General features: G+C 56.4%; 2 protein-coding genes across 11 annotated transcripts in view; one reads left to right on the plus strand and one right to left on the minus strand.

Annotated features, from left to right (window-relative positions):
• Positions 1 to 303: 303 nt before the first annotated feature.
• Positions 304 to 6,518, plus strand: NKIRAS2 (NFKB inhibitor interacting Ras like 2). Of its 3 annotated transcripts, none has more exons than XM_037129686.2 (4): positions 304 to 393; positions 3,517 to 3,624; positions 4,022 to 4,263; positions 4,901 to 6,518. In XM_037129686.2, exons 2-4 carry the CDS (start codon positions 3,531 to 3,533, stop codon positions 5,138 to 5,140), a joined length of 576 nt encoding a protein of 191 aa, XP_036985581.2. In that variant the 5' UTR covers positions 304 to 393; positions 3,517 to 3,530; the 3' UTR covers positions 5,141 to 6,518. The 3 variants fall into 3 exon arrangements, with proteins under 3 accessions (XP_036985581.2, XP_036985579.2, XP_036985580.2); XM_037129684.2 differs by lacking the exon at positions 304 to 393 and adding an exon at positions 2,460 to 2,556 and having other exon boundaries at positions 4,901 to 6,516; XM_037129685.2 differs by lacking the exon at positions 304 to 393 and adding an exon at positions 2,553 to 2,642.
• Positions 6,519 to 6,628: 110 nt separating this feature from the next.
• ZNF385C (zinc finger protein 385C) overlaps positions 6,629 to 26,917 on the minus strand; it is a 51,202-nt gene continuing 30,913 nt past the window's right edge. For 4 of the 8 annotated variants that reach the window (XM_037129679.2, XM_053660101.1, XM_053660107.1 and 1 more), the window contains 7 exons: positions 15,305 to 15,453; positions 13,041 to 13,151; positions 11,603 to 11,768; positions 9,534 to 9,830; positions 8,815 to 9,011; positions 8,374 to 8,484; positions 6,629 to 7,875 (listed from right to left, as the gene is read on the minus strand). In XM_037129679.2, coding sequence (XP_036985574.2) covers positions 7,639 to 7,875; positions 8,374 to 8,484; positions 8,815 to 9,011; positions 9,534 to 9,830; positions 11,603 to 11,768; positions 13,041 to 13,151; positions 15,305 to 15,453 — 1,268 coding nt within the window. In that variant the 3' untranslated portion in view covers positions 6,629 to 7,638. The remainder of the gene's footprint in view (positions 7,876 to 8,373; positions 8,485 to 8,814; positions 9,012 to 9,533; positions 9,831 to 11,602; positions 11,769 to 13,040; positions 13,152 to 15,304; positions 15,454 to 26,917) is intronic. The other 4 variants (XM_053660108.1, XM_053660118.1, XM_053660117.1 and 1 more) reach the window with 4 other exon arrangements.

A 26,917-nucleotide genomic window follows, 5' to 3' on the forward strand; every position in this document is an offset into this window, starting at 1 on the left:
CGAGCAGCTCGGCCGCGCTGCGCCCAGAGTGGTTCCCTCGGGCTCGTCTACCAGCGAGAAGCTCCGCTTGGGGCCAGAGCGACCTCCCGTCCCCGGAGGTCCACGGTGGTCTCCATGCCGCGGCGGGACCCCAGGGACGGTTCCTGGACGTGGGGGGCGCCACTTTAACTATGGATCGAAAGGGGGTCCAGGAGGGTATCTCCTCTCTCTGCCTTGGCTTTCCTCAGTATTCCGAGAGCTTCGTTGCCATAGCAACTTCCAATCCTGGCGCGTCTTCTGTAAGGTTCAGGGGAGTCCGAGTTGGGTGAGGACCCGGTCACCCAGGACTTTGAAGGAAAAGAAGTTACTACCTTCCCGACCTTGGAGTGTATCCACAGCCTCCTCCCGGGAAAGGTGAGAAGAGACACTTTGAGCCCGGTGCCCCTAGCTTTCATCGGCCCCTGGTAGCCCTGCCCAGCCAAGCCAGGGGAACGCAGGACGGCTTCACCCCGCGCCTTTCATCCCCCTCTGGATCTCCAAGCACCAACTGGTTCATCACCCTAATGACGCTGACCCTTTTATGATGCTGCTTTCATGTCAGCCGCCTGGGAGTGCCGTCTCAGCATTAGGCCTAGGAAGAGTGGCACAGCGCCCCAGACCCTGCCCTAGCGTTTATAAGGCAGCAGCTCATGGGGTGATGTCCCTACCCCAGTGCCCCAGTGTCCCCACTCCTCATAAAACTCCCTGCTCAGCAGGCTTGTCTTGCTGAATGCAGTCTGAATTGGGAACTTAGGACAGGGACACAACCTAATCATCTTTGTAGTACCTCACCCCAACCAATAATATGTGTAGACTTGAATTCAGTTGGGGCTTACCGAGGTTAAATTGAGGGAGTTTGAGTTTAAAGCCACAGGGAACTATATAAGGGGGCAAGGGAATTTCAAAGGGATCTTATTCTCTTCCTTCAGTAAAACTATGTGCCATTGCCCATAAACTGCTTGCGTGGTCCCTGCCCCCCAGAGTGCCAAGGAACCTGAAACCAAATTCACCCTTAGTTTAGGAGAGAATGGGAGTGGCCAGGTGGGTTGGAAGAAAGAGGTCATGTATGCAACCCTCTCCAAGGTGCCTACTGACCCTGTTCAGAGTCGGGAAGGCACAGACTCACCGCCTGCCAGACTGCCAGTAGCTCAAAACCTGGCCACTGCAGGGGGGCATTCTTTCCCCATCTTCCTGCTTTGTGTTCTCTGCATCGGAGCCACCTCATCACCCACAGCTTTAACTTTGTTGGTGACTGTCAACTCAGTTGGTGTCCCCAGTCTAGGCCACTCTTTTGAGCTTGGAGCTGTATATCCAGCTCTCCAGTGGAATCGTTTAGATGTTTCACAAGTCCCTAAAGCTTAACATATTTAAATTGAACTCGTTATTCTCACCCCACCCCTCAACAACAGACAAAACAAATGCTGTACTTGATTCTCTTCTGCTGAATTCTTTATCTTGTTGAATGGATTCACTATTTTCCTCCTGGTCATCAAATGAGACAGATGGAAGACATCATGCATTCCTCCCTCTTTCTCACTCCTGACTCCCAATTTATCACCAAGTCTTGTTGATTCTCCTACCAAAAGTCTCCCAAATCTATCTCCTTTCCATCCCAATTCAGGCTCTCGTCACTTTTTTAAAAACTTGGAATACTACCAAGTCTCCTGACTGGTACCTCAGTCTTATCACTCTCCAATCTTCAGTCTTCTGCCAGGATGACCCTCTGAAAGCAAAAATTTATCTTGTTATTTCACTGAAATTTACCCATGACTTTCCACTGCTGTCAGAATACAGTTAGAAACCCTTGGCCTCCTGCATGAGGCCTTGGACTATTTGGTTCCTTTCTACCATCAGTATTGAAGCCAAGCACTTGTAGTTCCAGAAAAATGCCATGAATCTTTGCCATGCTTTCTCTACCCTTCCTCCCAAGCCCTTCCAACTTAGCACGGACATGACCTAATCCAGGAAGTTCTCCGTGATGCCCACCTCCACCCCCCCAGAGTTAAATGTCCCTCTTCTGTGCTCCCATAGCACCTCTGTAATAGTTCTTACCATGCTGTTCTGTAATTTTTGGATTAGATGTCTAGCTCCTCTAGATGGTGACGTTCTGACAGGCAGCTACAGTGTCTAATTCGACCGCTTTTCCAGCTACGTGGTCCTATAGCTGGCACAGAATAGGCGCTCACAATACACTTGATGACTAAACGACCGGATAAATTAAGTATTATTGTACTGTCTTAGCCTTTACAAAAAGAACATCTGGGCATAAGACACAACAAAGGCACCCCACGTCCAAAGAGCCTAGTACCATGTCCTCCAGTCAGGGTCTCGGCCGTCATTCTCCCCGCCGGCCTCTGGGGGCGCTGGGCGGACGGCGCCCGCTCTTTGCCGCAGGAATTCGTCTTGCCGGTGGCGGAGGGGCGTGGCGGCATCAAGCCCAGTCGACCCGGAAGAACGGAGTCCCGTGGCTGTGCGGCCCCTCCCTTGGTCCCCGGGCGTCTCTGGGTCCCGGCCCGGGTGCTGCCAGGGCCCTGGGAGGTACGGAGCTGGAAGGCCGGGATCGGCCACCGCGTAGGGGCCGCTTTACGTGGCAGAGCCAAAGCCCCGTTTCTGTCTGTCTTGGGGTATCTATTAATCGTGGGACTCACTATACCGGGCCCTTTGGGCGGGGGTAGGAGGGTCGGTAATGAGAAGTTTCCCCCAGAGAGGTTTCTGTTTGGAACCTTTGTGGGGAGTGACCTCTGAGTCTGCTCTCGGGAGGAGTCAGTCTGGGGCTGCTTCTGGGAAGCCTGCGTTTGAGAATGCCTTCGGGATTTCTGGGACATCTTCAGAGAAGGGCTTTCTGTGTCTCAGCCTTCTCATCTGGGTCTGTCAATCCAGAGGCGGCAGAAATTGTCTCCTTTCCGGAGCCCCTTTATCACCACTTAGATTCCTTCGCTCCATTCTTTCAAGTCCATGGCTAAGATGGTCTTCATCTTAGCCATGAACTTGACTAGGAATCAGAGGGGATTAATTGCATAGATAAGTTACACAGGAAAGCAAAATACAGTAGTCTCGTTATTTGTTCACTAGGAAGAATAGCTTTAAACGTATCCACGTAAAATAGTATTTCTGCTTATTTCTCCGTGGGGTCATGGTTAAAAAGAGGAAGCTGGGCACAGCCTCCCCTCAGGAGCTGGTCTTGAGTCCTGTGCACAGAGAGGAGTCTGGCCAGCGTTTCACTTAAACCAGCGTCTTTCTTCCCACTTCTGTGACATCATGTGCCTCCCACCAGCAGTTACTGGCTGGGCAGGGGGCGTAATAAAGATGAGTAAAACACAGCTCTCTGGGCAGTAGTGGACGTAGGCACCATAACTTGTGACATGCACCCTGACTAGTGTAGGAGACAGTGCTGAACCGCTGAGACTGGACATGCAGTTCGGAACCCGGGCTCTCAGCTATGGCAGGTCTGCCCTCCGGGTCCATCCCACCTCACCCGGTGTGCTTCTCTTCTTCAAGGCTGAAGGCTAAGCATGGGGAAGAGTTGCAAGGTGGTGGTGTGTGGCCAGGCATCTGTGGGCAAAACGTCAATCCTGGAGCAGCTTCTGTACGGGAACCATGTGGTGGGTGAGTGTGGGGGGGTGGGGGGCGTGGGAGAATGATGGAAGAACTTAAAGAATAAGGTGCAGGATCTGACCACACAGAGAGAGAAGCTAAAAATCTGCTTCTGGAGTGAAGTGTCTGCACCATGCCCTCCAGCCCCACAACACCTAGGTCTGGAGGAAGGAATCCCACTGTCCAGGATGAGGAGGAAGGTTTCACTTTTGCCCAGCGCGGTGTGAACATGAGACTCATGTCGGTTTCCCCGAATCATTCCAGGCCTGCCAGACTCTGTCTGGCCCCCCTCTCCTCAGCCCCCACGTTTCTTTCCCTCCCTGTCTGAGCAGCCTGTCAGCGCACACTCAGTCACTCATGCTTCCTGTCTGCTTCCTCCCTACACACGAGCGCTCTCGCTTTATCCCAGGTTCTGAGATGATTGAGACGCAGGAGGACATCTACGTGGGCTCCATCGAGACCGACCGGGGGGTGCGGGAGCAGGTGCGTTTCTATGACACCCGGGGGCTCCGAGACGGGGCGGAGCTGCCCCGCCACTGCTTCTCCTGCACCGACGGCTACGTCCTGGTCTACAGCACTGACAGCCGGGAGTCCTTCCAACGCGTGGAGCTGCTCAAGAAGGAAATCGACAAATCCAAGGACAAGAAGGAGGTGCGGATGGGAGGGAGTACCGGTGGAGGGAGCCCTGGGCTCGCTTTGGGAGGCGTGGCGTGGCCCTGTTTTTCCTTCGTGTTCCAGAAGTTGGGTTAGGAGCTGGAGGAGGGATGGAGGCCACTAGAGGGTTCCTTCAGCCATGGGGGTGTCCCCGTGCTTAGACGGCTCAACCGGAGAGGCTTCTCCTTAGTGTTAGAGGTCCCTGACCTACCACATGAGGCCCACTAGTGGTAAACACTAGTCTGTGTTTACAGTGGTCCTGTACTCTGAGTTGTGAAAACCCTTCTCTTCTCGAGTCCCTCTTCAAGCTGCAGGCACCGTGGGTGTGCTTCCTCACCAGTGACTTAGCCAAAAGTGAACTGACAGCTAGTAGTGAGCAGGTGTAGGTGACTCGGGGCTTGTAGTAGAACTCCTGGTGAGAGGGCCAGGAGGAAGCCAGAATCGGAACAGAGGAAGGAAAGGGAAAAGCAACGATTTCCTGCAACACACACACACTCTGATTTCTAATAGAGGAAGAGATGAGACACAAGCCATTAAGACCTTCCTTATCTTAGGACTCCTAGGTGGTGGAGTCACACCCATTCCTAAGGTCCATGGTATGTCCCCAAGCCCGAACTCCATCCCTCTTCTCCAGGTCACCATCGTGGTCCTTGGCAACAAGTGTGACCTGCAGGAGCAGCGGCGTGTGGACGCAGATGTGGCTCAGCACTGGGCCAAGTCGGAGAAGGTGAAGCTGTGGGAGGTCTCTGTGGCCGACCGCCGCTCCCTGCTGGAGCCCTTCATCTACCTGGCCAGCAAGATGACCCAGCCCCAGAGCAAGTCCGCCTTCCCCCTCAGCCGCAAGAACAAGGGCAGCGGCTCCTTGGATGGCTGAAGAGCTGCCATCCCTTCTTCACCTTCCCAACCCCAGTCCAGCTTCCGGGGCTTTGGAAGATGGGTCGGGGTGGGGGGGGAGGGGAAGGTCCTGCTAGCGCGGGCAGCCGGGCTGTCCCAGGCTAGGCCACTCTGGCTCCCTCCCCACTCCGGGAAATGCAAATAGTCTAGGTTAGTGCCCCCACCCCAGCTTTCATCACATCTGCCCCTCTCTGACCTAGGGCAGTTGTGGGTCGGTGCCCCTTCCACCTGTCCTGGAATGGGAAGCAGAGCTACCATGCAAAAGTGCCCAGTCTGGGGTCTGGTTCTGATCACAGGTCCCACACCTCTAGGCTTCTGCCACACACACACACACACACATACATGCACACAGCACACACACAGCACTCGCCTGGACTCCAGGGAGAGGGCACCCAGGTCTCGTGTGTGTGTGTGTGTGTGTGTGTGTGTGAGCATACTAGTGTTGGCGGTGCCTCCTCATCCAGCACCCTGACCTTTGGCCTTCCTCCTGTCTGTACCTTGGCTGGAAGGAGCCAACCTCCCGGGAAGTGTGGTTTTTCTACTTGACATCTTCCCGCCATCGTTTCGCTTCCTCTTCCTGCTTACAGAGCAGATGGGCCTCATGGGCTGAGTCACCAGTGGGCTTTGTGACCCAGCAAGGCTTTTCCCCTCTCTGGGCTTCAGTTTTCTCATCTGTACGGTGACATGAGTTTCTTAGGTGACCGAGATCCACTCCCGTCCTGTGATTTTATAACACACATGGCTTCGGGCCATCTGACTGTGTGTATGTACCTACCCTTTGCTTCTCTCTCTTCAAGGTGCTATGCCCACCCGCCCTGGAGGCTGGGACACTGCCCCTGACAACCACCAGGGGGCAGGGGCGCACTCCAGGTGCCAGAATGGCTGCTTAGTGCCCAATGGGGAACCTTGCACCCATAGCCACTGGTCTTCACCCACCTCCTGTGGTTGTTTTCAGCTTTCAGCTGGACTTTATTTATAAATCTCCTGTTATAAACGAATATGCTGCCATGGTGAAGGCTGGACAAGGTGCTCCTCTAGCCCTTCTTACCTCAGATGCCTCAACAGAACAAGGCACACGAGTCGCAGCTTCCCAGGAGCTGACAGGTCTGTTGGGGCTCAGAAGGGCAGTTGCTCTCTCCACGTGCTCCAAAGTGAGCTTATGACCCACAACTTTCCTGTGGCCACTTTGTGCTTCTAATGGACACAGCCAGGCCACCTCCAGTGCATGTCCCTTCTTCCCAAAGCAGGAGGGGTGAGCGGGGGCAAGCGCCCGGGGCTGGGTGAGTGAAGTTGGGGCATATATAGGCTTGGGTTTAATGTTCATTTATTAATGCAATTGGACACAATAAAACCACAACTGTTATCAAAAAGTTTCCCTCCCACTCCCCCCTTATCTCCAGTTGGAAATATCTTTTTAAAAATATACAGTTGGATACTGGCAAAGTCCCGTATTTGGGGGCAAGGCGAGAGGCGCTGGGGCAGGACGGGGGTTGTGACATTTACTTTGATGACAGCCCACTGGGTCTGTGGGACCGTCAGGCTGGATCCCAACACTCGGCTTCACGGTGAGGGAGGCTTGGGGTGCTGGCTGGGAGGAGGGAAGGCCGAATTTAGTGCTGGGGACCAGTTGGGTAAAGAGCTAGAGAGGAAGGCTCTTTGTCTGGGACCCCTGGGGGACTCGGTGTTCACTGGGTCTCTAGTCTGGGGAAGACCCAGGGCTTCCCACCCCAGAGCTGGGGTTCGGGAAAATCAGTAAAAGGCTAAGAGGGGGTTGATCCCTTTCTCTGTTAGAACTGGGCCCAGGCAGAACATCATCTTCACCACCCTGGCCTAGCCCCATCCCTTTCAAGCAGATGAAGACCCCCCGGAAGCTTTCAGCACCATCCCCCGCAGGGCCATACTCCCCCTCAGCACCGCTCCCTTGCCCTCCAGTCTTGACCACGCCCCCAGGGTCATCCTGTCCTTTTCCCTTTGAGCCGACTACCAGCCCACCCCTCATCTCCAGCCCCTCTCCAGAGAACCCAGTGAGTGGGGAGGGCCTCGCCAGCACATGGCAGTGGAGGTCAGGCACATACTTGTCCCCAGGCCAGAAGCTAAGGTTTCTGGGGCCTTTGGCCAGGGGCGTATGGGTCTGGAGTGGGGGAAGTGAGGGCACCGTGAGGCTGGGGCTGGATTTTGCATAGACCTTTGGGATTTCTCTGCTTGCTCCCTGTAAGTCAGTCTGGGAAATGCATGGGAGCCCAGGTCTAGCCAGAGGAGGCTAGAGACATGAGGGTGAGGGTGGCCCTGGGGCCAGGGGTTATGAGTTGAATCCCCAGTCCAGATGGAATGAGGGGCAGCTGCCCTTGGAAGGAGCCCAGCTCTACCTCGATTGGTCAGGAGCCCCTAGGCTGTAAAAAGTTCCCCGGAGGATGGAGGAACCGAGGCATCTTGGGGAGAGTGACTGCTGGGAAGTCGGCCCTGGCCTCCCTAGGAGGGCTAATAGGGGGCGAAGAGGATGGGTCCCGTGGCAGGACGGACAGCCCCTGCTGGGGTGCGAAACAGAGCTGGGCCCAGGATGGGAGCCGGGAAGAGGGTGGTGGCCGCAGTGGGGGCAGGCCGGAGGGCCAAGGGGCCTGGCAGGGCACAGATGGCCGCGGCCGTGGCAGGGATCGGGCTGGGCAGGAAGCGGGCTGCCAGCGTCTTGGTGAGTTGCTTCTGCAAGGCCAGCTTAGACTGCAAAGGAGAGAGAAGACTAGGCACAGCCTGGCCCCGGAAAACGCCCCCCACGCTGAGCTCTGTCCTAGGGCCTTTTGAGGCAGGATAAACATGCCTGTTAGGGTTCCAAAACTAAACCCTCTCCCTTCCCACCCCCAAACATTCATTCCAAAGGGCTTTCTCCACCACCTGTCTTCCTGCCCAGAAGGAGGAGAATCATGATGGGCCACGGAAGGAGGCTGTGCTGGGTGGAGGCAGAGATGGTTTCTAGGAGATGGCACGCCCCACCCCTTGCTCTTGCCCCTGAGATTCCTACCCAGGCCCACCTCCCCGGAAATTCCTCCGGGCAGATCCTGAGATAGCTAAAAACCCAACCCCAGCTCTTTCTCTGCCCGGGCAGCCTGGAAGGGGTGGGGGGTGGCTTTATTCCTGCCTTAGCCCCCCAGCTGGCCCCCACTTCCCACTCCCCGCCCCCACTTGACTGGGTTCCCAGCTCCGTTGCTTGGAGACAGATACCTTGAGGATACTCACAGCCAGCGCCGCGTGCTTCTGCAGCTTGCTGTGCTGGCTGGAGGGCTTGGGGGGCTTCCCGGCCAGGCGGTCTTTGTGCCTCCTGCTGCTCAGGTGCTAATGGACAGACAGACAGACTGGGAACAAGATGAGGAAGCCCAAGGACCCCCAACTACCCCACCGTCCGTGACTAGCTCATCCTTCTCTACCCACGATTCACACAACAAACCTACATTTACTGAGCATCCGCTGGGGTGGCCCTGGGAAGGGAAGATAAGAATTGGCCTTCGCCCTCCGGGAGCCCACTGCCCTGCTAGCCCGGCTCCTTGTCCTCCACCTGGCCTTGCTCCACCACCACCTTCTCCCCTCAGCCGACCTCCGTCCCCCTCCCCTGGCACTGGTCCCACTCCCTCACGCCAACCCTAGTCCCGGCCTCCCTTCTCCCACCTGCTTGAGTTGCGTCTCTGAATTGACCTGGAGCTGACAGACGGCACAATGAAAAGGGGGGCTGGGGCCCTGCCTGCCCCCGCGAGCCCCAGCCACTCTCTTGGCCTTGTGTCCAGCTCCTCCCCGGGGCACCGGGCGGCTCCGGCCCCTCCGGGGAGCCCCTCGCTGACCTTCCACCATCCACCGGTGCTTGGCTCCTGGTGGAAGGAAAGAGGACGGTCTATCAGCACAGAAGAGAGGCTGCGATGAGGCAGAGACCCATCCAAACTAGACCAGCTCGGTCGTCCCATTAGCTGCGAGGCTGCGCGGCACACATCCCCACGGCCGCCATGGGAGATTTCTCTTTCCCGTCTCCACCAGGTCCTCCAGGTTTCTCTCACTTCCAGCCAACCTGCCCCAGGGAAGCTCTTGTAGTGTAACCGGTCAGCTTGCCTTCTCTCATCTCAGCCCCTCCCTCTGGGTCTGGCCTTCAGAGAGATGGACCAGGTGTCTCCTGTCGTCTGGAGTGACCCTCCAGTTCCTGCTTCTCCTCCCAGCTACCCCTCTGCAAGCATTAGTGGGACGACCTGAGATGCCCTGCCCGGTAACAACTGAGCACAATGCCCCTGTCACTAAGCCCTTCGGCAAAGTGCCCAGAAACCCCAGTCAGCCCACCTCTGGGAAGAGGCGGCCTCCCCGCCCCGCCCCTTCCCCATCTGCAGTTGGCGGGACTCACTGACCTGTGTTGTGAGCCTGAAGCTGGGAGGCGGAGTTCACGGTCACCTTACACGTGGGGCAGTAGAGGCGCCCCTTCTCACCCCCGCTTTCCCCACTCACACCACTTCCGGCAGCTGCTGCCGCCGGCTCAGGCCCTGGTGCCTCTCTCCCGGGCTCTGGGGAGCAGGGCGGACAGGAGGAGGAAGAAGAGGAAGAGGAGGCCGCATCCAAGAGTTCTGAGTGGGCCAGCTCCCGGGGTATTGGGTCCAGGGTCAGTGGTGGCTGGAGTGGGGGGCCAGGCGGGGGGTCTGCAGGAAGTGCTGGGGAAATGGAAGGCATTGGGCACCGAGGTGAGGCCTGAGCTGGTTCTGGAGACCATGATTTTTTTTTTTAATTTAATTTTATTTATTTATCTTTAGAGGGGAAGGGACAGAGAGAGGGAGAGAAACATCAATGTACGGTTGCCTTTCATGCATCCCCTGCTGGGAACTGGCCTGCAGGGAACCAGCCTGCAACCCAGGCATGTGCCCTGACTGGGAATCGAACCACGACTGTCTGGTTCGCAGGCCCGCGCTCAATCCACTGAGCTACACCAGCCAGGGCGAGACCATGATTTTAAACACCAATACATTAGGGGTGGTGTGGCCGAGTGCACAGGTCACTGGTGCAGACGCCACCAGCACTGAACTCCAGACCCCGCCGTACCATCCCAACTCACTGGGCAGACTTGGGCCTCTTTGGGTCTCGGTTTCCCCATTTGAAATGATTAAGTCAGACAGAGTAATCTCAGAAAGCCGTCACTGCCTTGAGAGTCTAGTTATTAGCAGTTAAATAGAAGGAAATCAAAAAGTGTGCCAGAATGTTCAGCGAGCAGTATTCATAATAGCAACAACTGGAAACTTCAAGTGTCCATCAATAGGAGAAAAGGTTTTTAAAAACCCACTGCATGGCCATGCAGTGGAATACTACACGGCAACGGAAAAGGACAGACTAGTGCTGCCACCGCAACCGCACGGGAGAACCTCACAATGCCTGTCACGGACATTCAGGGAAGGTGAACTAAGCCCAGACGCAGAAGCCTACGTTCTACACGGTTTAGCGAAACTGTGTACACCGAGAAAAGCCAGGATCGTAGGTACTCTGGGCGTAAGGGTATAGGTGGTTGCAGGGTGTCACCCCACAATTCATGTCCGTCTGGAACCTCAGCATGCAACCTTATTTTGGAAAGAGCGTCTTTGCAGAGTGAAATTAGTTAAGATGAAGTCATACTGGATTAGGGTGGGCCCTGATCCAGTGACTGGGGTCCTTACAGGGACACCACGTGAGGAGACAGACACACGGGAGAGCGAGCCATGAGGACGGAGGCAGAGATGGGGGGGCACAAGCCAAGGCGTGCCGAGAACTGCCGGCAACCACCAGAAGCCAGAAGAGGAGCATGAAACTTCCTCCTCGGAAGAAGTTTCTGGGGAAGAAAAAACTTCTCGCTTCTTCCTGGACCTGAGAGAGAGAGATTCTCCCTCTCAGTTCCCAGGAAGGAATTGACCCTGTTGATGTGCTGCTTTCAAACATCTGACCTCCAGAATGGTGAGAAAATAAATTTCAATGGTTTTCAGTCACTCGGTTAGTGGTCCTTCATTACAGACACCCAAGAAAACGGGGTGACTGGAAGGGGGCCAAGGGAGGCTTCTGGGTGCTTGAGAGGTACTTCTCGACCTTCATATACTCAGATAGGAGGAGTCACTGGGTCCCCCACTTGTGATGTGTGTCCCTTTCCTCTACGTAGGAATATGGCAATATAAGCAAAAATAAGAAGACATCTCTCACCCTGGCTGCTGTAGCTCACTGGATTGAGTGCCAGCCTGCGAATCAAAGGGTCGCCAGTTCGATTCCCAATCAGGGTATATGCCTGAGCTGTGGGTCTGGTCCCCATTTGGGGACATGAGAGAAATGGCTAATCATGTTTCTCTACCTCTTTTTCTCCCTCCCTTCCCCCCCTCTAAAGATAAAGAAATACAGTTTTTAAAAAATCTCTCAACTCCTCATCAGAAACTAGACCGAGAGTGGGGAGATGGGAGGAGAATTCAGGACTGACCTTTGCTCTGTGGCTCTGTGGGGGCTCCAGTGGCTACAGGTAGGGTTGGGGACTCCAGCGTCCCATCCTGGGCCCGGGTTTGGGGCCTCTGCTTGCTCTTGGCGGCTTCAATGGCCTTGAGTTTTCTGGCATGTTTGTGGCCTTTATAATGTGCTTCGGCCTGGTTCTGGGGTAGGGAGGGCATAGGGTCACCATTCATTCTCTTGAGTCTACATGTCCCATCCATGAGCTGGCCCCAGGCAGGGGGCAGGTCACACAGGGGCGAATCCTTGTCATTGCCATTGCCATCACAGAGTACACATGGCCCTGAAGTTTACGGAACACACTCTCATCCCAGGGCTCCCAGGCGAGCGGCCTCTGGCTTTAAATTCCGGCCCCACCATTGAGTGGCTGTGCATCTTCGGGCAAGTCGCCTCGCCTGTGTGAGCCTCAGTTTCCTCACCCACAACCTCTGTGCTCACACTGACCTCACGGGACCCTGAGAATTAAATGAGAGCCTGTGTAGGTGCCTCATCCATACTGCGGGTGCTCGATGCATGTTAGTGGCCAAGATAATAAATGCACAAATGGGGAAAACAGAGCTCCCCCCGTTCTGGGGTATGTGGTTCCGTTTTTTCTCTCCTGGAGTGAAGTCTCTCCAGCTCGTTTACACCTTGCAACCTGAAAGCCTGAAGGGAACCCCCAAATCTGGCCTGGCAGTGCCCTCCCTCCTTCATCCAGTGGTCCTTGCTTGTTGCTCCCCAATGCAGTAAATACAGCCCCCTCCGGACACTTTTACCAGAACAGGTCAGCTGAGAGCATCTCCCCGAGCCCCAGAGTTCCCTGGACAGAAGGCGAGCCTTCCCTGGGAGGCCAGAGCAGGGCTCCTTCACCGTTTAGGCGCAGGCCGCGGCAGAAAATATGCAGGGCCTGGGGGCCAGCCAGGCCTGGGTTCAGATCCCAGTTTTTCTACTTACCAGCTGTATCGCCTCAGGCAGGTTGCTTAACCTCTCTGAGACTCAGTTTCCTCCTCCGAAAAGTGGGGATGATCACTGAACCTCTATCCACCTCACGGATGTACCGTGAGAACTAATGAAGGTGAGAGGCATGAACATATTCCACAAACTCTCAGGTACTTTAAGAACTCGGCTCCAAACTAGAAGCTGCCAGGGCAGCCCCTGAGACCCAGAGTGGGGAGGGGCAGTCTTCTCTCGTGGTAGGACTCAGAACACGGGAGAGAAGTACAGGGAAGGGCAGTGGGATCCCAGGGGGACTAGGGAAGGAAGGGGCAGAGGACTCTGAGCAGAGAAGAGGATGGATGAATAAAGGGCTGTGAGTGCCTCTTCTGCAGCCGGGGATGGAGAACAGAGCCCGCAGCTGGCCCCAGAAGCCCCATCTCCAGCCCTCTCCCTGCCCAGTCCCCCCCCCCCCTCAGCCTGTTCCCACTACTCCCTCTCACCGCGGAGTTGAACCTCAGGTGACAGATATTGCAGGAAATGAAGAGCTTCTTCTTCAGAGGGGTGGGGACCCCGAAGGTGTGGCTGATGACCGCTTTCTGGACTGGGTCCATCTGCGAAGCAGGTGGGAGGGCACAGTAACTCTGGGGTCAGCCTCAGAATTGGGGGGGAGCAGTACGAAATGCAAAACAACCGGAGACTATCAAGGAGGGCAGTGGTCAGCCCCTAGGAATAACTTTTCCCATCCTTGTGACGCTGGACACGGGAAGAGAAACAGCCTGTTGCCTGGCAGACTTTCTCTGTCAGCATGGACTTCCGCTTGGAGGCAGGGGGATGGGCAGGATGACAGGCAGGGTGACCTCCAGGATTGATTGATTGATTGATTGATCTATCCTCACCTGAGGACATGCTTGTAGAGAGAGTAAGGGAGAGAGAGACACACCCACGAGAGAGAAGCATTGATTGGTTGCCTCCCATACACACCTGGGCTGGGCATCTTACGTGCCTGGACTGGGGATCAAACCTACAACTTAGGTAGGTGCCCTGATGGGGAATTGAACCTGCAAACTTTTGGTTACTGGACGATGCTCCAGCCAACTTAGCCACCCATGACCTTGAGAGATAGAAGCATGTCCTGATGATCACACCTTGGTGTCTCTTGCTGCCCCTCTGGTCTGCTTTTATTTTTTTCTCATTCACAAGAATTACGACCATTAGAACAGAGCACTGGGGCCAGGGAGACGCAGGGAGGAGACAGAGTCCCTCTGTTAGAGTTTCTTCTCCCATAACCCAGCCTTGTACTGGGCCTGTGCGCAGGGGGAGATCAGGCTTATTTTGTGAGTTCTGCCACTGTCACAGGGCCCGAGGGAGGAGTCTCAATCAGGGGAGGGAGGGCCCCGGATGGCGCCGTGACAGCAAGGAGAAGCCAGAGGGTTTCCTGAGTAGTAGAATCATTTCTTTGGAATATTAACCTGTGTGTCTTGGTCTTATTTTAACTACTTTTTTCTTCTCTCAAACTAAGCCTTCATGTTCCCTTTCCTCAGGGCCTAGACTGTTGGGCTAAAAGCAGAAGCCATCTGGGTTTGCTTGTCAAAAACTCCCCAAGCCTTCCTGAGAGAAGAGAACAGGGCCTCAGAGAACGACCCGCAGGGCCCCGCAGTGATCAGGACAATAGAGACGTCACCTGCTCCTGAGGGACCATGCACTTGAACAGAGCACGTCAGCAAGTGACAGCAGAAACCTAAGGGCAGAGGACCTCCCCCAGTGGCTCAGGCTCCTGGGGACCTCTGTGCAACCCTGGAGGCTGAGATTTCTCAGGGTGACTGAGGCTGAGGGGCAAGGCTTATTGATGACAACACTTGGATTTTTCAAAATTAAAAAGTAGGGGCATGCCTTACAGTTCCTGTACTGAAGTCTAATTCATGCTCACTATGCTTGTTTTTCACACATATACACACGTGGAAATACACAGACAAGTACACACACAGACAGCCCCTGAGCCCTGGCTGGGGTGGCTCCGGGATTCAGTGCCAGCCTGTGAACCCAAAGGTCCCCAGTAGGGGGCATGTGAGAGGCAACTAATCAATGTATCTCTTGCACATGGATGTTTCTCTCTCTTTCTCTCTCCCTCTTCTCCTCTGCTCTAAAAATAGATAAATAAAATCTTTAGAAAATAGAGACCACTGAGCTTACAGACAGTTACAAGTTTCAGAGACATGCAGACACTCACACACGCAAATGGCACACAGTCATAGGCAAAGGCTCCCTCACCCCAACCCATACACACCAAACACGCACACACACACACAGTCCGCATGAAGACACAAAACACCTCTCCCGTAACCAGGCACACACATTACATACCGAGAAACTAAGAGTTGTTTGCAAACATACACACAGAGGACACCAACACACACGCTCACACCCACAAATAACAAACAAAGACCTGTGGAAACACAGACTAAACCCAGTTGCACACAGGCATACACAAATCATTTGCAGAAGTCCCTAAACCAAAATCCAGTGAAATCTGCAGTATGGTTCCTGTCGTCCCAGCAACTGGGGGAGCCGATGGCACCTCCTACTTCCTTGGCCCAGAGAGCTGGACCCAGCTGGTCTCTGTTTTGGGAGCAACTAGTCACTGGGGGATGTTGGGGGAGAATGAGCTTCCGGTTAGACCCAGCTTCTGAGAGGCAGCCCCCTGAGCCCCCCTTCCCTGCCCACCCCCCACTGGGCTGCATGCTCCGCCCACCAGCCCAGCCCCTACCGTGCTGAAGTTGGGGAAGAGACTGAGCGGGGCGGCACCATTGAAGTGGAAGGCCAGCAAGTGCTTGAAGTCCAGCGGGGGCTGCAGAGGCCTGGTGGGCAGGGGCAGGGAGGCCAGCAGAGGGCTGGGGGCGCTGGATGCCGGGCCTGCTGCAGGAGGGAGAAGGGCAGGGTTGGAAATGGGAGCCACAGGGCGACCACGCCTCCACAGCCAGAAGAGGCTGGTGGGCGTCTTCCTGGGCGTGGAGCCAGGGCAGAGCCCCTGTCTCCCGCTTCACCAAGTAGCGCTGGCCAAGCCCAGGGTGGTCACAGCCCACCTCTGTGCCTCTCTCCTCCACTACTGGGGAAGCATAATCAGGGAATCCACAGCATAAAGCTCCCGGCCCAGGAGGATGACCTCCCAACCCTACATGGGCCCAATTGAACCCCCAAGCAGGGTCAAGCCAAGAAAGGGGACAGAGGTGTCAGGGCGGGCTTCTGACACACACACACACACCACCATGGAGACTGCACATGAGCTGAGTTTCCTCTTTATTGTAAATTAAACCCAAACCCAGGGGGCCCTGGGGGAACGTCAGACCCCCCCTCTTCTCACTAACTCTAACTCCCCTACTCCAGACCCCCACATTGTTCCCGGCAAGGGCTGCAGCAGCGGGTGGGAAACCCTTGGAAACTGAATGAATGTGTCCCCCAGCTCTGATGAGGCCTCACCTGCTTCTGCAGGAGGCAAAAAGCCCTCCAATGGTATGTATCCCTGGGCCTGGCCCGGGCAGGGGGAGGGATTGATGCAGGGTGGGGGGCAAGGGGGGCGGGTATGGCACTGTGGTTTCAGCCTTTGGTCTTACAGGTCTGAGGCAAGGAACTTGGAAGAACAACCAGACTTCAAGAAAGTAAAAAAACAGAAACAAATCCAGTTCATTTGGCACTTTTTTGGACCCTGTCAAAATGAAAAGAAGTTCTTTTAGACTTATATGTGACCGCTATGAAAGATAGGTTTATTTCACAGTTATAGATTGATGTGTCTCTATATGCTATGGTCATACACAGAAAAGCCTCAGGCGGCCCAGTGGTGGGGAGGGGAGCGAGGGTACCACGGCCTCCCTCGAACTGTTACTTGTGCACAGAGCGGGTGCTGTGCCGTGTGTCAGAAACAAGGACGGCCATCGGCTCCCCAGTCACGCCTGAAGGGGTGCTGCCCACAGGGGGCTGAGAAGCAGTCACGAACCCATCCATTCTTCTTTCCCTCGATGCCTTCATTCTGGAGACCCAGTCCTCCTCCCCCACACCAAGAACCTCCATCCCCAACTTCTCAGGGCCGAAACTTGAGACAAATCCAGAGGGAAAAGGGTGAGCTACTTCTCACCCAACTCTAGAATGGTCAGGAAACATATTTAGGGTACCCCAGACCCTGGCATCTCTTCCCACTTGCCAGATCCCCCTCAAACTACCCCTCCTCCACAGCCCACAGGGCTGAGTTAGTACTCAGCGTGGAGCAGAGGAAGCAAGGGGAAGGTGAGTGGAAGGCCACAGTTAGTAAGTCAGCCGGGGTGCAGCACCATCAAATCCAGATGCGCCCTTAGAGTGCCCAGGGACCCAGGCTGGCTGGCTAGAGAGGAGGAGGCCACCCTCCTGTGAGCTTCGATCCCAGCAGCCCCTCCCCCCACCCACTCTCTAAGAACTCCACGGCCATCGCAAAGTCAAACTCGTACAGTGGGGGACCATCCACAGCGATCTTGACTACAGGGTCACCTCGGCCTTTCCCTGCTCCGCCCTGCCCCCTCCACCACAGCTCCTGGCTGCGGCTGACCTTGATCAGGAGGCCAGCACCCATGGGCAATACCAAGGTCAGGGTGGCGAGGGCTGCGAAGTCAGGGAAGAGCTCTTGTAGCTCAGAGTGTGCACATGCCAGCTTGGAGCACAGAGCCCGTGGGCTCAGCTGCCCCAGGCTGCAGACCACACACTTGAAGAGCGTAAAGTCGCCCAACGCACGCTGGTGCACCACATCCGGGGCATAGATGTGCAGCAGGAGCCGCAGTGACACTTCTCCATGTGCGCCCAACTCCTCAGGCACGCCCAACTCCTCAGGCGCCTGCGGGTAAAGGCAGACATCGAAGATCGCAGCGAACGCAGCCACGGCGTCCAGTGAGGGCATAGAGTAGGAGTCCCACAGCCCGCTCCAAGCCCCAGACTGCAGCCTCGGAGTAGCCAACCAGCTCCAAGCCGTGGTAGGTACAGCGCCCACCGCCCAAGTCGGGGCTGGAGGATGCCAGCTCCTGCAGGAAGCCCTGGAGATGCGTGTCACCGGAGCTTTGCTGTGCTTGGAGAGAGGCTGCAGCTGCCATCACCAGGGGCTGCAGCAAGGCCAAGTCCAGGTCTTCCCAATGCAGGACAAAGGCGAGCTTCTGCATGCAGGGCAGAGTGTCCAGGAACAGGCGGTGAAGGCCACGAAGGTGAACTGGGGCAGGGCGAGGGCCAGTGCCCTAGCCGTTGGCGAGGTGGGCACAGAGGCCTCCAGTGTGGGCACCAGGCAAGGCCAGGCCTCAGCCACTGCTTCCACAATAGGCAGCAAGGAGGCCCAGGGCACTGGCCAGGGTCCTGCCAGGTCCATAGCTGCAAGGTCCAGTGCTGCCCGGAGGGCAGGGACCATGTGGCAACTGGGGCCACTGTGGAGGCAGAACAGGGCGTCCGGGACACTTTCATATTCACCTAGGTAGGCCGGGGGCTTGGGATCCGGCCGGCCGGGGAGGCCACGGAGCTCCAGAAGCAGTGGGCAGGCAGCCGGGAGCTGCAGGCCCACACCCCCAGGCGGTCCCTGGGGAGGCTGGAGCTGAGCCAGGCCAGCTTGGGTGCAGACATGTCGAAGGCCTGCAGGACGTCCAGGAGCTGGCCAGGGGTGGCTTCGCCCTCCGATAGTTGCACACTTCCCAGGAAGGTGGTGGCAGGCTGGCCATCACAGGGGGACACAGAAGTGGCAAACAGGGCCAGACTGGGGGACTCGGGCCAGTCCGTGGTGTTGTCCAACACCAGCCCCACGTATGGGGACGCCTGCAGGCACTGGCAGGCCTCTGCATGCAAGACGCCGGCAATGGCTACCTGGGACAGCCAGAGAGAGAAGCGGGGGAGGGCGGTGAGGCTCGTCCTGAGAACGAGAGGCAGATAGTACAGGGTGACAGGAAGAGCACAGGCCTTGGCGTCAGAACTGGGGACTAATCCTAGCTTTGCCACTTACTGGGTGTGTGGCCTTGGGCAAATGATTTTACCTCTCTGAGCTGTTTCTTCGGCTCTAAAATCGGGCTAATAGGTGCCCCCAATCTCCTCCAAAGGTGGTTGTGAGTTATCAATGTAACTTTTTGTTGTTGAAATGTAAAATGCGCCCTGGCTGGTGTGGCTCAGTGGACTGAGGGCCGGCCTCCTGAACCAAAGGGTGACTGGTTCGATTCCCAGTCAAGGCACATGCCTGGGTTGCAGGCCAGGTCCCCATCTCGGGGCACATGAGAGGCAACCACACATTGACGTTTCTCTCTCTTTCTCCGGCCCTCCCCCTCTCTCTAAAAATAAATAAATACAATCTTTAAATAATAATAATAGTAAAGAAATGTAAAATGCTTTATGAACCATAAAGATTCTACAGAGTTTGTTATGTGCATGTTACTACAGCATCACTCATCTATCTGCCTTGTCCCCGGGGGGTCTCCTCCTCTCTGCTGCTCAGGGATTCACTGATGGACATGTTCACTCCCCACTCCCGGCCAGCGACACAGGGCCGCAGCTGTGTGCTCTGTCTGTCTCCCATCTCTAAGATGAGGTCACCTCCCCACCTCCCAGCCCCTAGGACTCGCACAGGCAGTACCTAGGACAGAGCTGCAATTTGCATGCCGCCGGGGGCCACGTGGGTGACACTGAGCTTGCCCTGGGCCAAGGACAAAGCAGAGGGAATGGACCTGCTCCCCAGCTCCACCATGTCATGCCCCGAGAGCACCGGGACCTAGTTTTTCAGTACAAGTAACAAATCCAGATTTTTATATGTAATCTTTCATTTTGTTAGACTCGGAAGCTAATTTAAGTTTTTCAAAAAACACTGTAAAAACCATCAAAAACACTTCTGTGGGCCAGTCACGCCCCCAGGCCCAGCAGCTTGCTCTCTCTGGCCCAGGTAGCAAGGGGAGCATCGCTGTGCCCTCGAGGACAGGACCTGGTCTGGCTGCCCCCCGCAGCTGACCCAGGGCCTGGCACACAGAGCGCGCTCCGTGAAGGCTCTGACCGGTGAAGGTATGAATGAAGCGCTCTGGCCGCTGCCCAGGGGCCTGGCACTGGGCCAGATGGCTCAGTGTCCTCCCTCCCCAAGCCCTCCCCCTACCTCTGGCTGCCACCCACCTGCATGTCCCTCACCCTCCTGGGGCTGTAGTAATCGCCACGCTCCGTGCCCAGCAGCGCCTGGCACAGGCTGAACCTCTGCAGCTCCAGCAGGGCAGAGCAGCGGTCATCAGGCACGTCCTCCTTGGCCATGCAGTTCACGGTAGTCAGCAGAGCCACTTTGGCCGGGTCCGCCTCCACCTCGATGCCCCTGGAGGGAGGGGTGCTTGCCAGGTCTGGGTAGGCCCCTCAGCCTCCAAGGTGGGCTGGCCCTGGTTGACAGCCAGAGCCTGGCGGTGGGTCACGTGGCACAGCAGAGCGTGGTGCTGGAAGTTGTCAGTGCCCACGGTGAAGGCGTTCTCAGCTTTGCCGCGCTTGTTCCGCACCAGAGCCTGGCGGCACTCGAGACAAAACATCAATTTTCTCTCGTAGTCGAAGTCCAGCCAGGGAAACTCCTTTTTCCAGTGCTCGTTGAAGTAGCACTTGCACTTCTTGTTGGAGTTGGAGGCTTCTCCGGCTGGTTTCTTCCCCGGGGGCACCATTCCCGCTTGAGGGGCAGGGCACCCCCAACTCCCACCCAAATGCTCTGACCCTCCCCCTTCCTTAGCTTCCCCCCACACAGAGGCATCGCCCTTGACAAGGGGAGTTGGTGGGGAGGCAGAAGAGGGGCAGCTTGCCCGGCTAATGTGGACCGTCCATCTAACTTAGCTGGGAGACTGGAGATGAAAGAGACAAGGGAGGTTGTCAGGGAGTCCACCCTGGGTTCGCACTGCCCCAGAGCTCTCCCGGGCTGAGGGGTGGACGGGGCCCAATGGGAAAGAGCTACTGCGAGTGGGTGGGGTTACGCAAAGGGCCATAGAGCAGTTATCCAAAGTGGGGAGGGATGGGGGCCTGAGCCCCACCTGAGGCTCTCCCTCCATCCAGGACAAGGCATTGATCCCTGCTGACAGCTGAAGCAGCCAGAACTCAGACCAGCGCCATCTATGCAGCCACATTTTGTAGGTAGAGGGGCTGAGTCCTAGAGACAGAATGGTCCTCAGGACTCAGGAGTAATCTCTGAGCCAGAGCAACAAATCAGACCTCCTGACTCGTCGCCCAAAGGATGCCTGATTCCTCCAGTCCCCAGTCATTTATTTCAACAGAAGGAAGCAAGCACAAAGCTGAGCTTCTGGAGCCACAGGACTGAGGAACTGGATTTGTTTTTCTCTGGTGCTCTCTTCCTCACACACACGCACACGCACACGCACGCGCACGCAGGTAATGCGGTTTTGGGAAGGGTAGCCCAGAAGTGGGGGGCTGAGCCCCAGACCAGAGACCTAGCTGGTTGCCTGCATGTCCCCCACTCTACGGCCCCACCCAGGGTACGAGGCCAGAAGAATCAGTTCAGGACCAGAAGGCCATGTCCAGCTGATGGCCAAAACCCGCCAACCCTGCTTCCTGATTTACCTCTCAAACCTGTCTGTCCCCTCCTCTCCATGCCTACCCATAATAGCAGCAACTACCACGTACTGAGTGTGAACAAGCTCAGGCCCTGTGCTATGCGCCCTGCAGTGACTCTAAGACGGGACCAAGAATCCTCCTGCAGAGATTCGGAGGGTGGCATTGTCCTCATTTGGAACAGGAAGAGACCGAGGCTTTATGTTTATGTGACTGGCCCGAGGTCCACAAGCAGTAAGTGCCGGAGGCAGGATTAGATCCCAAGTCCTCCCGACCCCACAGTCCACACTGAGACTCTGGCCTGCGCCATTGCGCCCGGGTTACGCAGTTGCCTCCACCTCTGCAGCTGTTCCCCAAAGTTCATCTGTCTCGCAGCAGCCAGACAGCAAGGCCACCCACAAACCCACCTATGTCCCTCCCCTGCTTCTGCTTCTTCAGTGGTGCCCTGTTGCCTGAGTCTACACACCTCACCATGTCCGACCCTCCCAAGCCTCTGGACACCCGCAGAGCCTCCTGTCCGTCACTCCTGTCTGTCCGCCTGGCCATCTCCACATGCTTTCACTTCCCACACACAGGACTGTTACTTTGGCTCCTGCCTTTATCCTCTGTGCCTGGAATTCCCTACCCCTCCTCTTTCCCTGGCTAACTCCTATTCATTCTTGGAGAGTAGCTCAGACATCCCCTAGGCTGGTCCCTGCCCTCCTGTCTCCCATAATCCCCCGTGGGTGATTCTTCACAGTACAGTGTGCGGATGCCAGAGTTCTCCCTGCATCTCTGTGCTCGGTTCCTGGAAGACTGAAATCACATTTGTTCATTTTTGGATCTTCTAGGTCTCTGTACAGGGCTGGACATGCAGATGCCTCTCGGCAAAAAACGGTCGTTTAAAAGAATGAAGGGGTTTATTTTGGCTACGTACATAAAAGAACTTCCCATTTCTCAGGGCGCTGGCCAGATGAGTCTAGCTCTGAGAAGGCAGCGACGGTCGCGTCCACCCGATATTACACTCAGCACCCCGTGGGGTACCTGGCACTTAGTGGGGGGGTAAGATAGGGGCGGGTGAGTAGAATTCCGGGCACAGCTGTTTGGGGCAAGGACAGGCGCTCTGTGTCACCAGGTGTGGGTGAACCTCATCGGTCCTCTTCCCCCGGACTCTTAAGTGGCATTTGGCACTGCTCCCCACGCTGTCCTTGAAACACATTTTTTTGTTTCTTAGCTTCCAAGATTCTACATGCCCTGATTTTCCTTTACATCTGCCACTCCTTGGCCTGTTCCTTCATTTCCGCCCCCCGGTTTCCAACCTCGGCCTGTCCAAAGAGTTCGAAACCACCTCTGCTGGACACCGAAACATACAACCCCAGTCTGGGCCACCTCTCTGGGCAGCTCACCTCTCCACCCAACCACCTTCCTGGCTTGTCTAACGGAACTCTCCCTGTGTCCCCACAAAATACGCTCCTCTCGCAGGTGTCCCCAGTCCACGAAATGGCCCATCCTCCCACCCAGATGTTCTGGGCAGAAGCGTGCCCCTTTAAGCAGCCCTCTCTTCACAACCTGGTCTATCGGCAGGTCCTGGTGGACTCCACCTCCAGAGTCTACCTCTCACTCGTCCCTTCTCTCGCTGCCACCGCTGCCACCCTTCTCCCCTGGGCCACCTGCATCTCTGGCTTGGACTGGGCCAGTTGCTTCCTGGGGGCTGTCTGGGTTTCTACTCTTACCGGTCCCCGAGCCACTCCAACCCTAGCAGCCAGAGGAGACTTTGAAAACACTGTTTGAAAGCCTCCACTGCAGCCTGTGGCTCCGGGACCCGCGCCAGAATCCTGCTGTGGCTCTGCCAAGGGCCCGGGCATTGCTGACCTCGCCGGCGGCCACTTGTCCCTCCCCTTCCAGCTATACCTGCCCTTTTTTGGTTCCTCCAGAATGCCAGGTTCCCATCCTCAGGGCCTGTGCTCATGCTGTGCTTTCTTCCAGAATGTTCCCACCCTCCATTTCCCCTCTGGGCTTAGTTTAGTCCCCCCTCAGAGGCTTCTCATTATCCTTTCCTAGAAAGTCCCTTTCTTTTCTGTCACTAACCCACTTGTTCCCTCCACTGCACTCCCCACAGATTACAAATCTACTTATTTCTGTGCAGTTCTATTGCTTGGCATTTGGGTGTTGTCTCTCTCTCGTCCCCCTCCCCCCTGAACCCAAGAGAAGGGAATCCAGTACATATACCACAAAATTTAGGGAGTGAATGAGTAAGGACACATGGGCTCTCAGGCAGGAGCAGTGGAATGGGCTCTTGGGTGACTGTTGGGTGATTAAAACAGCTGCCTTTTGACATTATTTCCTCCTAAAATCCTGCAATTCAGTGACCTTGTCCAGCCCATTACCCAAAGGGTTTTAGAATGGGGAGGAAGCGCAAGGCCAAGTTTGTCAGATCCTTTCCGTGCACCTAGAAACTGGTTCTCCTGCCCCATTCCACAGAGGGGGTAAAAATGCCTACCAGGCCTTGAATGTTTCTGCTAAAAGGTCAAAAGAGAGGTAGAAAGGAGGCATGGAAAGATGGCGATTCTACAGTTGCACTGTCCAATTTGGTAGCTGCTAGCCAATGTGGCTGTTTAAAATTAATCAGAATCGTGCCCTGGCTGGTCTGGCTCAGTGGATTGAGTGCCTGACTGTGAAGTAGAGGGTCACCAGTTCGATTCCCAGTCAGGGCACATGGTGGGGTTGCGGACCAGGTCCCTGCTGGAGGGCGCACGAGGGGCAACCACACATTGATGTTTCTCTCCCTTTCTCTCTCCCTCCCTTCCCCTCTCTCTAAAAATAAATTAGTTAATTAATCAGAATTAAATTTAAAAATTTAAAAGTTAGTTTCTCAGTCGCACTAGCCACAGTTCAGATTCTCAACAGCAACACGTGGGCCATGACTAGCGGCTGTTGCATTACACGGCTCAGACAAAGAATGTTTACAACATCCCAGAAACTTCTACTGGACAGTGCCACTCGAAAAACAAAACAGAAAAAACAGAAAAACGGACACAGGTCTTTGGTATTTTCCCACCCTGACCGTAGGGAAGCAGGCTCTGGGGGAGTGCGGTCCGAGGCGACTGTGTCTCAGACCCAGGGCCCCCACGCCTCTCCGCACCCTGGCCAGCTGGTGGGAGCCGCACAACTTGCGGGGCCCTGGGGCATAGCGTCTGGCTCCGCCACCCCCTCCTCACCCAGCATGTAAGCCTCAAATGGAGGGTTTATTCAGCCCCAGGATGGTAGCGCCCAGCCTCTTCCCCAAGCTGCTTTGGGCCCCATTATTTTGGGACCCCACTAAAAGGGTCCAAGCTCCGGGCAGAGAAGAGGTAGGCGACCCCTTCCCTGACAGCCCGGGTGTGGCTAGGCCCCCCGACATGCCTGGCCCGTCCTCCGGGTTGGGGACTCGGAGGGCTGGGGAACAACTTCTGGGGGGTGCGTTGGGGAGGACCCCTCAGATGGGTCTGTCCGAGGTACTGGTCCCAGGCTGGCGGTTGCCTTCGCCAGCAGGGCCCACAGCCCTGGTCATCCGCCCCCTGCCGGGCAACTCTGGGAGGGGGCACCCCACCCGTCCCAGTCCTGCCCGCACAGATTCACAGAGACACTGGAGCCACCATCTTGCACGGTGGACGCTCTGGCCATGGTCTCCTCCGGCTTCACCGAGGGACAGCAGCCACTAGTAGTAACCGCGGCGAAGAGGCGCCAGCAGTCAACGCAGGCCGGGGTCACAGGCCAGGTGGTGGCGACCCTCACCCTGGGGCTCATCCGGCAGCGCCCGTCTGCGGCCCACCGTGTCCCAGCCACGGCGGACATAGCCTGGGTCACCCGCATCCTTGCCCCGCTGTGTGCACTGCAGCAGGAGCTACTGAGATTAGTCTGCAGGAAGGAGTCATTCATTCATTCATTCATTCATTCATTCATTCATTCATTCATCACAGCTACCCGTCCATTCCTAGAGGAGCTCACAGGTGGGAGCTCGCAGGTGGAGTGCCAAACCAGGTAGAGCACGCGGATGGAGGCTACAGTCCGGCACGTGCTCAGAGAGTTAGGAACAAAATGCTTGGATCAGGGAGGAGCGGGCAGTAAGCCCAAGGTTCTCCGGGAGAGTCAATTAGTTTTCACAGCAGGGTCAGTGAAACGTTACCAGAGGAAGGGCGTTCCAGGCAGGGGGACTGGCAGAACAGGGGCGTTTGGCAGTGCGCAGGCTCACACGGGTCCAGGTGGAGCGGGGGCGGGGATGGGGTGAGTGTGCCCCGGGCAGCGCCTGCTGCTGGGAGGCTCACAGTGAATGCTGGGGGTTTTGACTTTTGGCCGGTGGGGAGCCTCAGGAGGTGTTTGAGCTGGGAGCTCAACGTTTTAATCCACTGAGTTATTTGTCGTTATTTGTAGCGGGGATGAAGGAAATGGCGTGTCAGGGAGAGGGAGGAGGGCCCTCTTCCTGGAATGCTCAGGCGCACAGGGGTCCCGCCCCAGAGTGTGAGTTCCATGCAGGAGGGCTGTGGGTTTGTATCGTCCTGACCCTTCCTGACCTGGAGTCTAGAGCCCTGCAGTGGAGCTCTGAAGTGGACTTGGGCTGGACACATGGCCAAGAGCCTCAGTTTCCTCACCCGTGAAGTGGGAATTGCACCGGGTGAGGGAGACAGGGCAGGACCTGAATGGGTCTAAGGACCAATTGAGTTGCTGGGTGTGGAGGTCATTTGAAGGGGCATTGCCGGGGCACTCGGTGACTCAGTCTCCCCTCCAGTCAGCACACAGGCACCCAGAAGTGCCTTTCAGCCCCTCACAATTGGGTCCACTACTCTCCCACACAAGGCCTAGGGTACACGTGGATTTGAGGTCCGGGCTTCTCTGGAGGCTGTTGGGAACTTCCCGGAGCCCCCTTCACCCCAAGCTGCTCTGCACCGTCCGCTGCCTGCCTCTGACATTCACAGTGAACCCGTCCCCCAGGGCTGCTGGGATGGTGCGTGAGTCATGGCACATGCACACACACGTGTGACTGCTTGAAGGGAGACACCACGGCCCACACGCCTGCCCCAGAACGGCACTGCACAGCCCGATAGGTCTAAAGTTCTCTACCCACAAGTGGGTTAGATGTAGAGGGTCTTTTCTGGGTGGGTTTTTGCAGAAGAACAGCTCTGCCTTGGCCGTGACTCAGAGCAGTCCCTCCCAACCCTGGCCAGGGGTCACAGCTGGGACCCACATTTCATTGGACGGCTGCCTCAAAAGGGTGGGTTTTTGCTTTGGTGACACATGAACGAATCAGACTGTGTGGCAGAAAAGAGGCCACCCCCAGGGGTCCAGCTGAGGCTGGGGCAGGAGAGAGGAACGGAGGACTCCTGAAATAACATCGCCCTGCTGTTGTGCCACCGCTAGGACAGACACACGGAAGAGCACAGGGACTGTGAGGTCCACAGGCCCACACACAGAGGCTGCAGGCCCAGACTCCCGGGCACCGCGTCTCCCCGTGAGGACACCCTCTCTGCATGCTGACACATTCACACGCAGAGAGAGGTACCCGTGCTGACCCGGGGCAAAGTCAGGAACAGAGGCCACGCACAAGCATGCACGTACACACCCAGGACGCTCGACAAAGATGCGCTCAGAGGGACAGACACTCGAGGACACACAGGCCCCTAGAAAGGCATATGCAGACGATTCAAAACAGTGGGCACACACTATCACGGACAGAGGCTCAGACACAAAGGTCCACACGCAGACACGCTCCTCGGAGGCAGGTGCGTGTGTGCCCCTCACCTGCAAAACGAGATGCACACGACACACACACGGGCTCATGCGGCTGCACCCAGAGTCCCTTTCTCTCTCT

Source organism: Artibeus jamaicensis, unplaced genomic scaffold (assembly GCF_021234435.1).
Source record: "Artibeus jamaicensis isolate MK-2021 breed Jamaican fruit bat unplaced genomic scaffold, CSHL_Jam_final contig_2259, whole genome shotgun sequence".
Taxonomy (NCBI): Eukaryota; Metazoa; Chordata; class Mammalia; order Chiroptera; family Phyllostomidae; genus Artibeus; species Artibeus jamaicensis.

Excerpts from the sequence above, each read along its gene's own strand:
- NKIRAS2 (XM_037129686.2), top strand. The coding sequence starts at position 3,531 with ATGGGGAAGAGTTGCAAGGTGGTGGTGTGTGGCCAGGCATCTGTGGGC. Across the intron at positions 3,625-4,021 it reads GTACGGGAACCATGTGGTGG|GTTCTGAGATGATTGAGACG; the intron begins GTGAGTGTGGGG and ends GCTTTATCCCAG. Across the intron at positions 4,264-4,900 it reads AATCCAAGGACAAGAAGGAG|GTCACCATCGTGGTCCTTGG; the intron begins GTGCGGATGGGA and ends CCTCTTCTCCAG.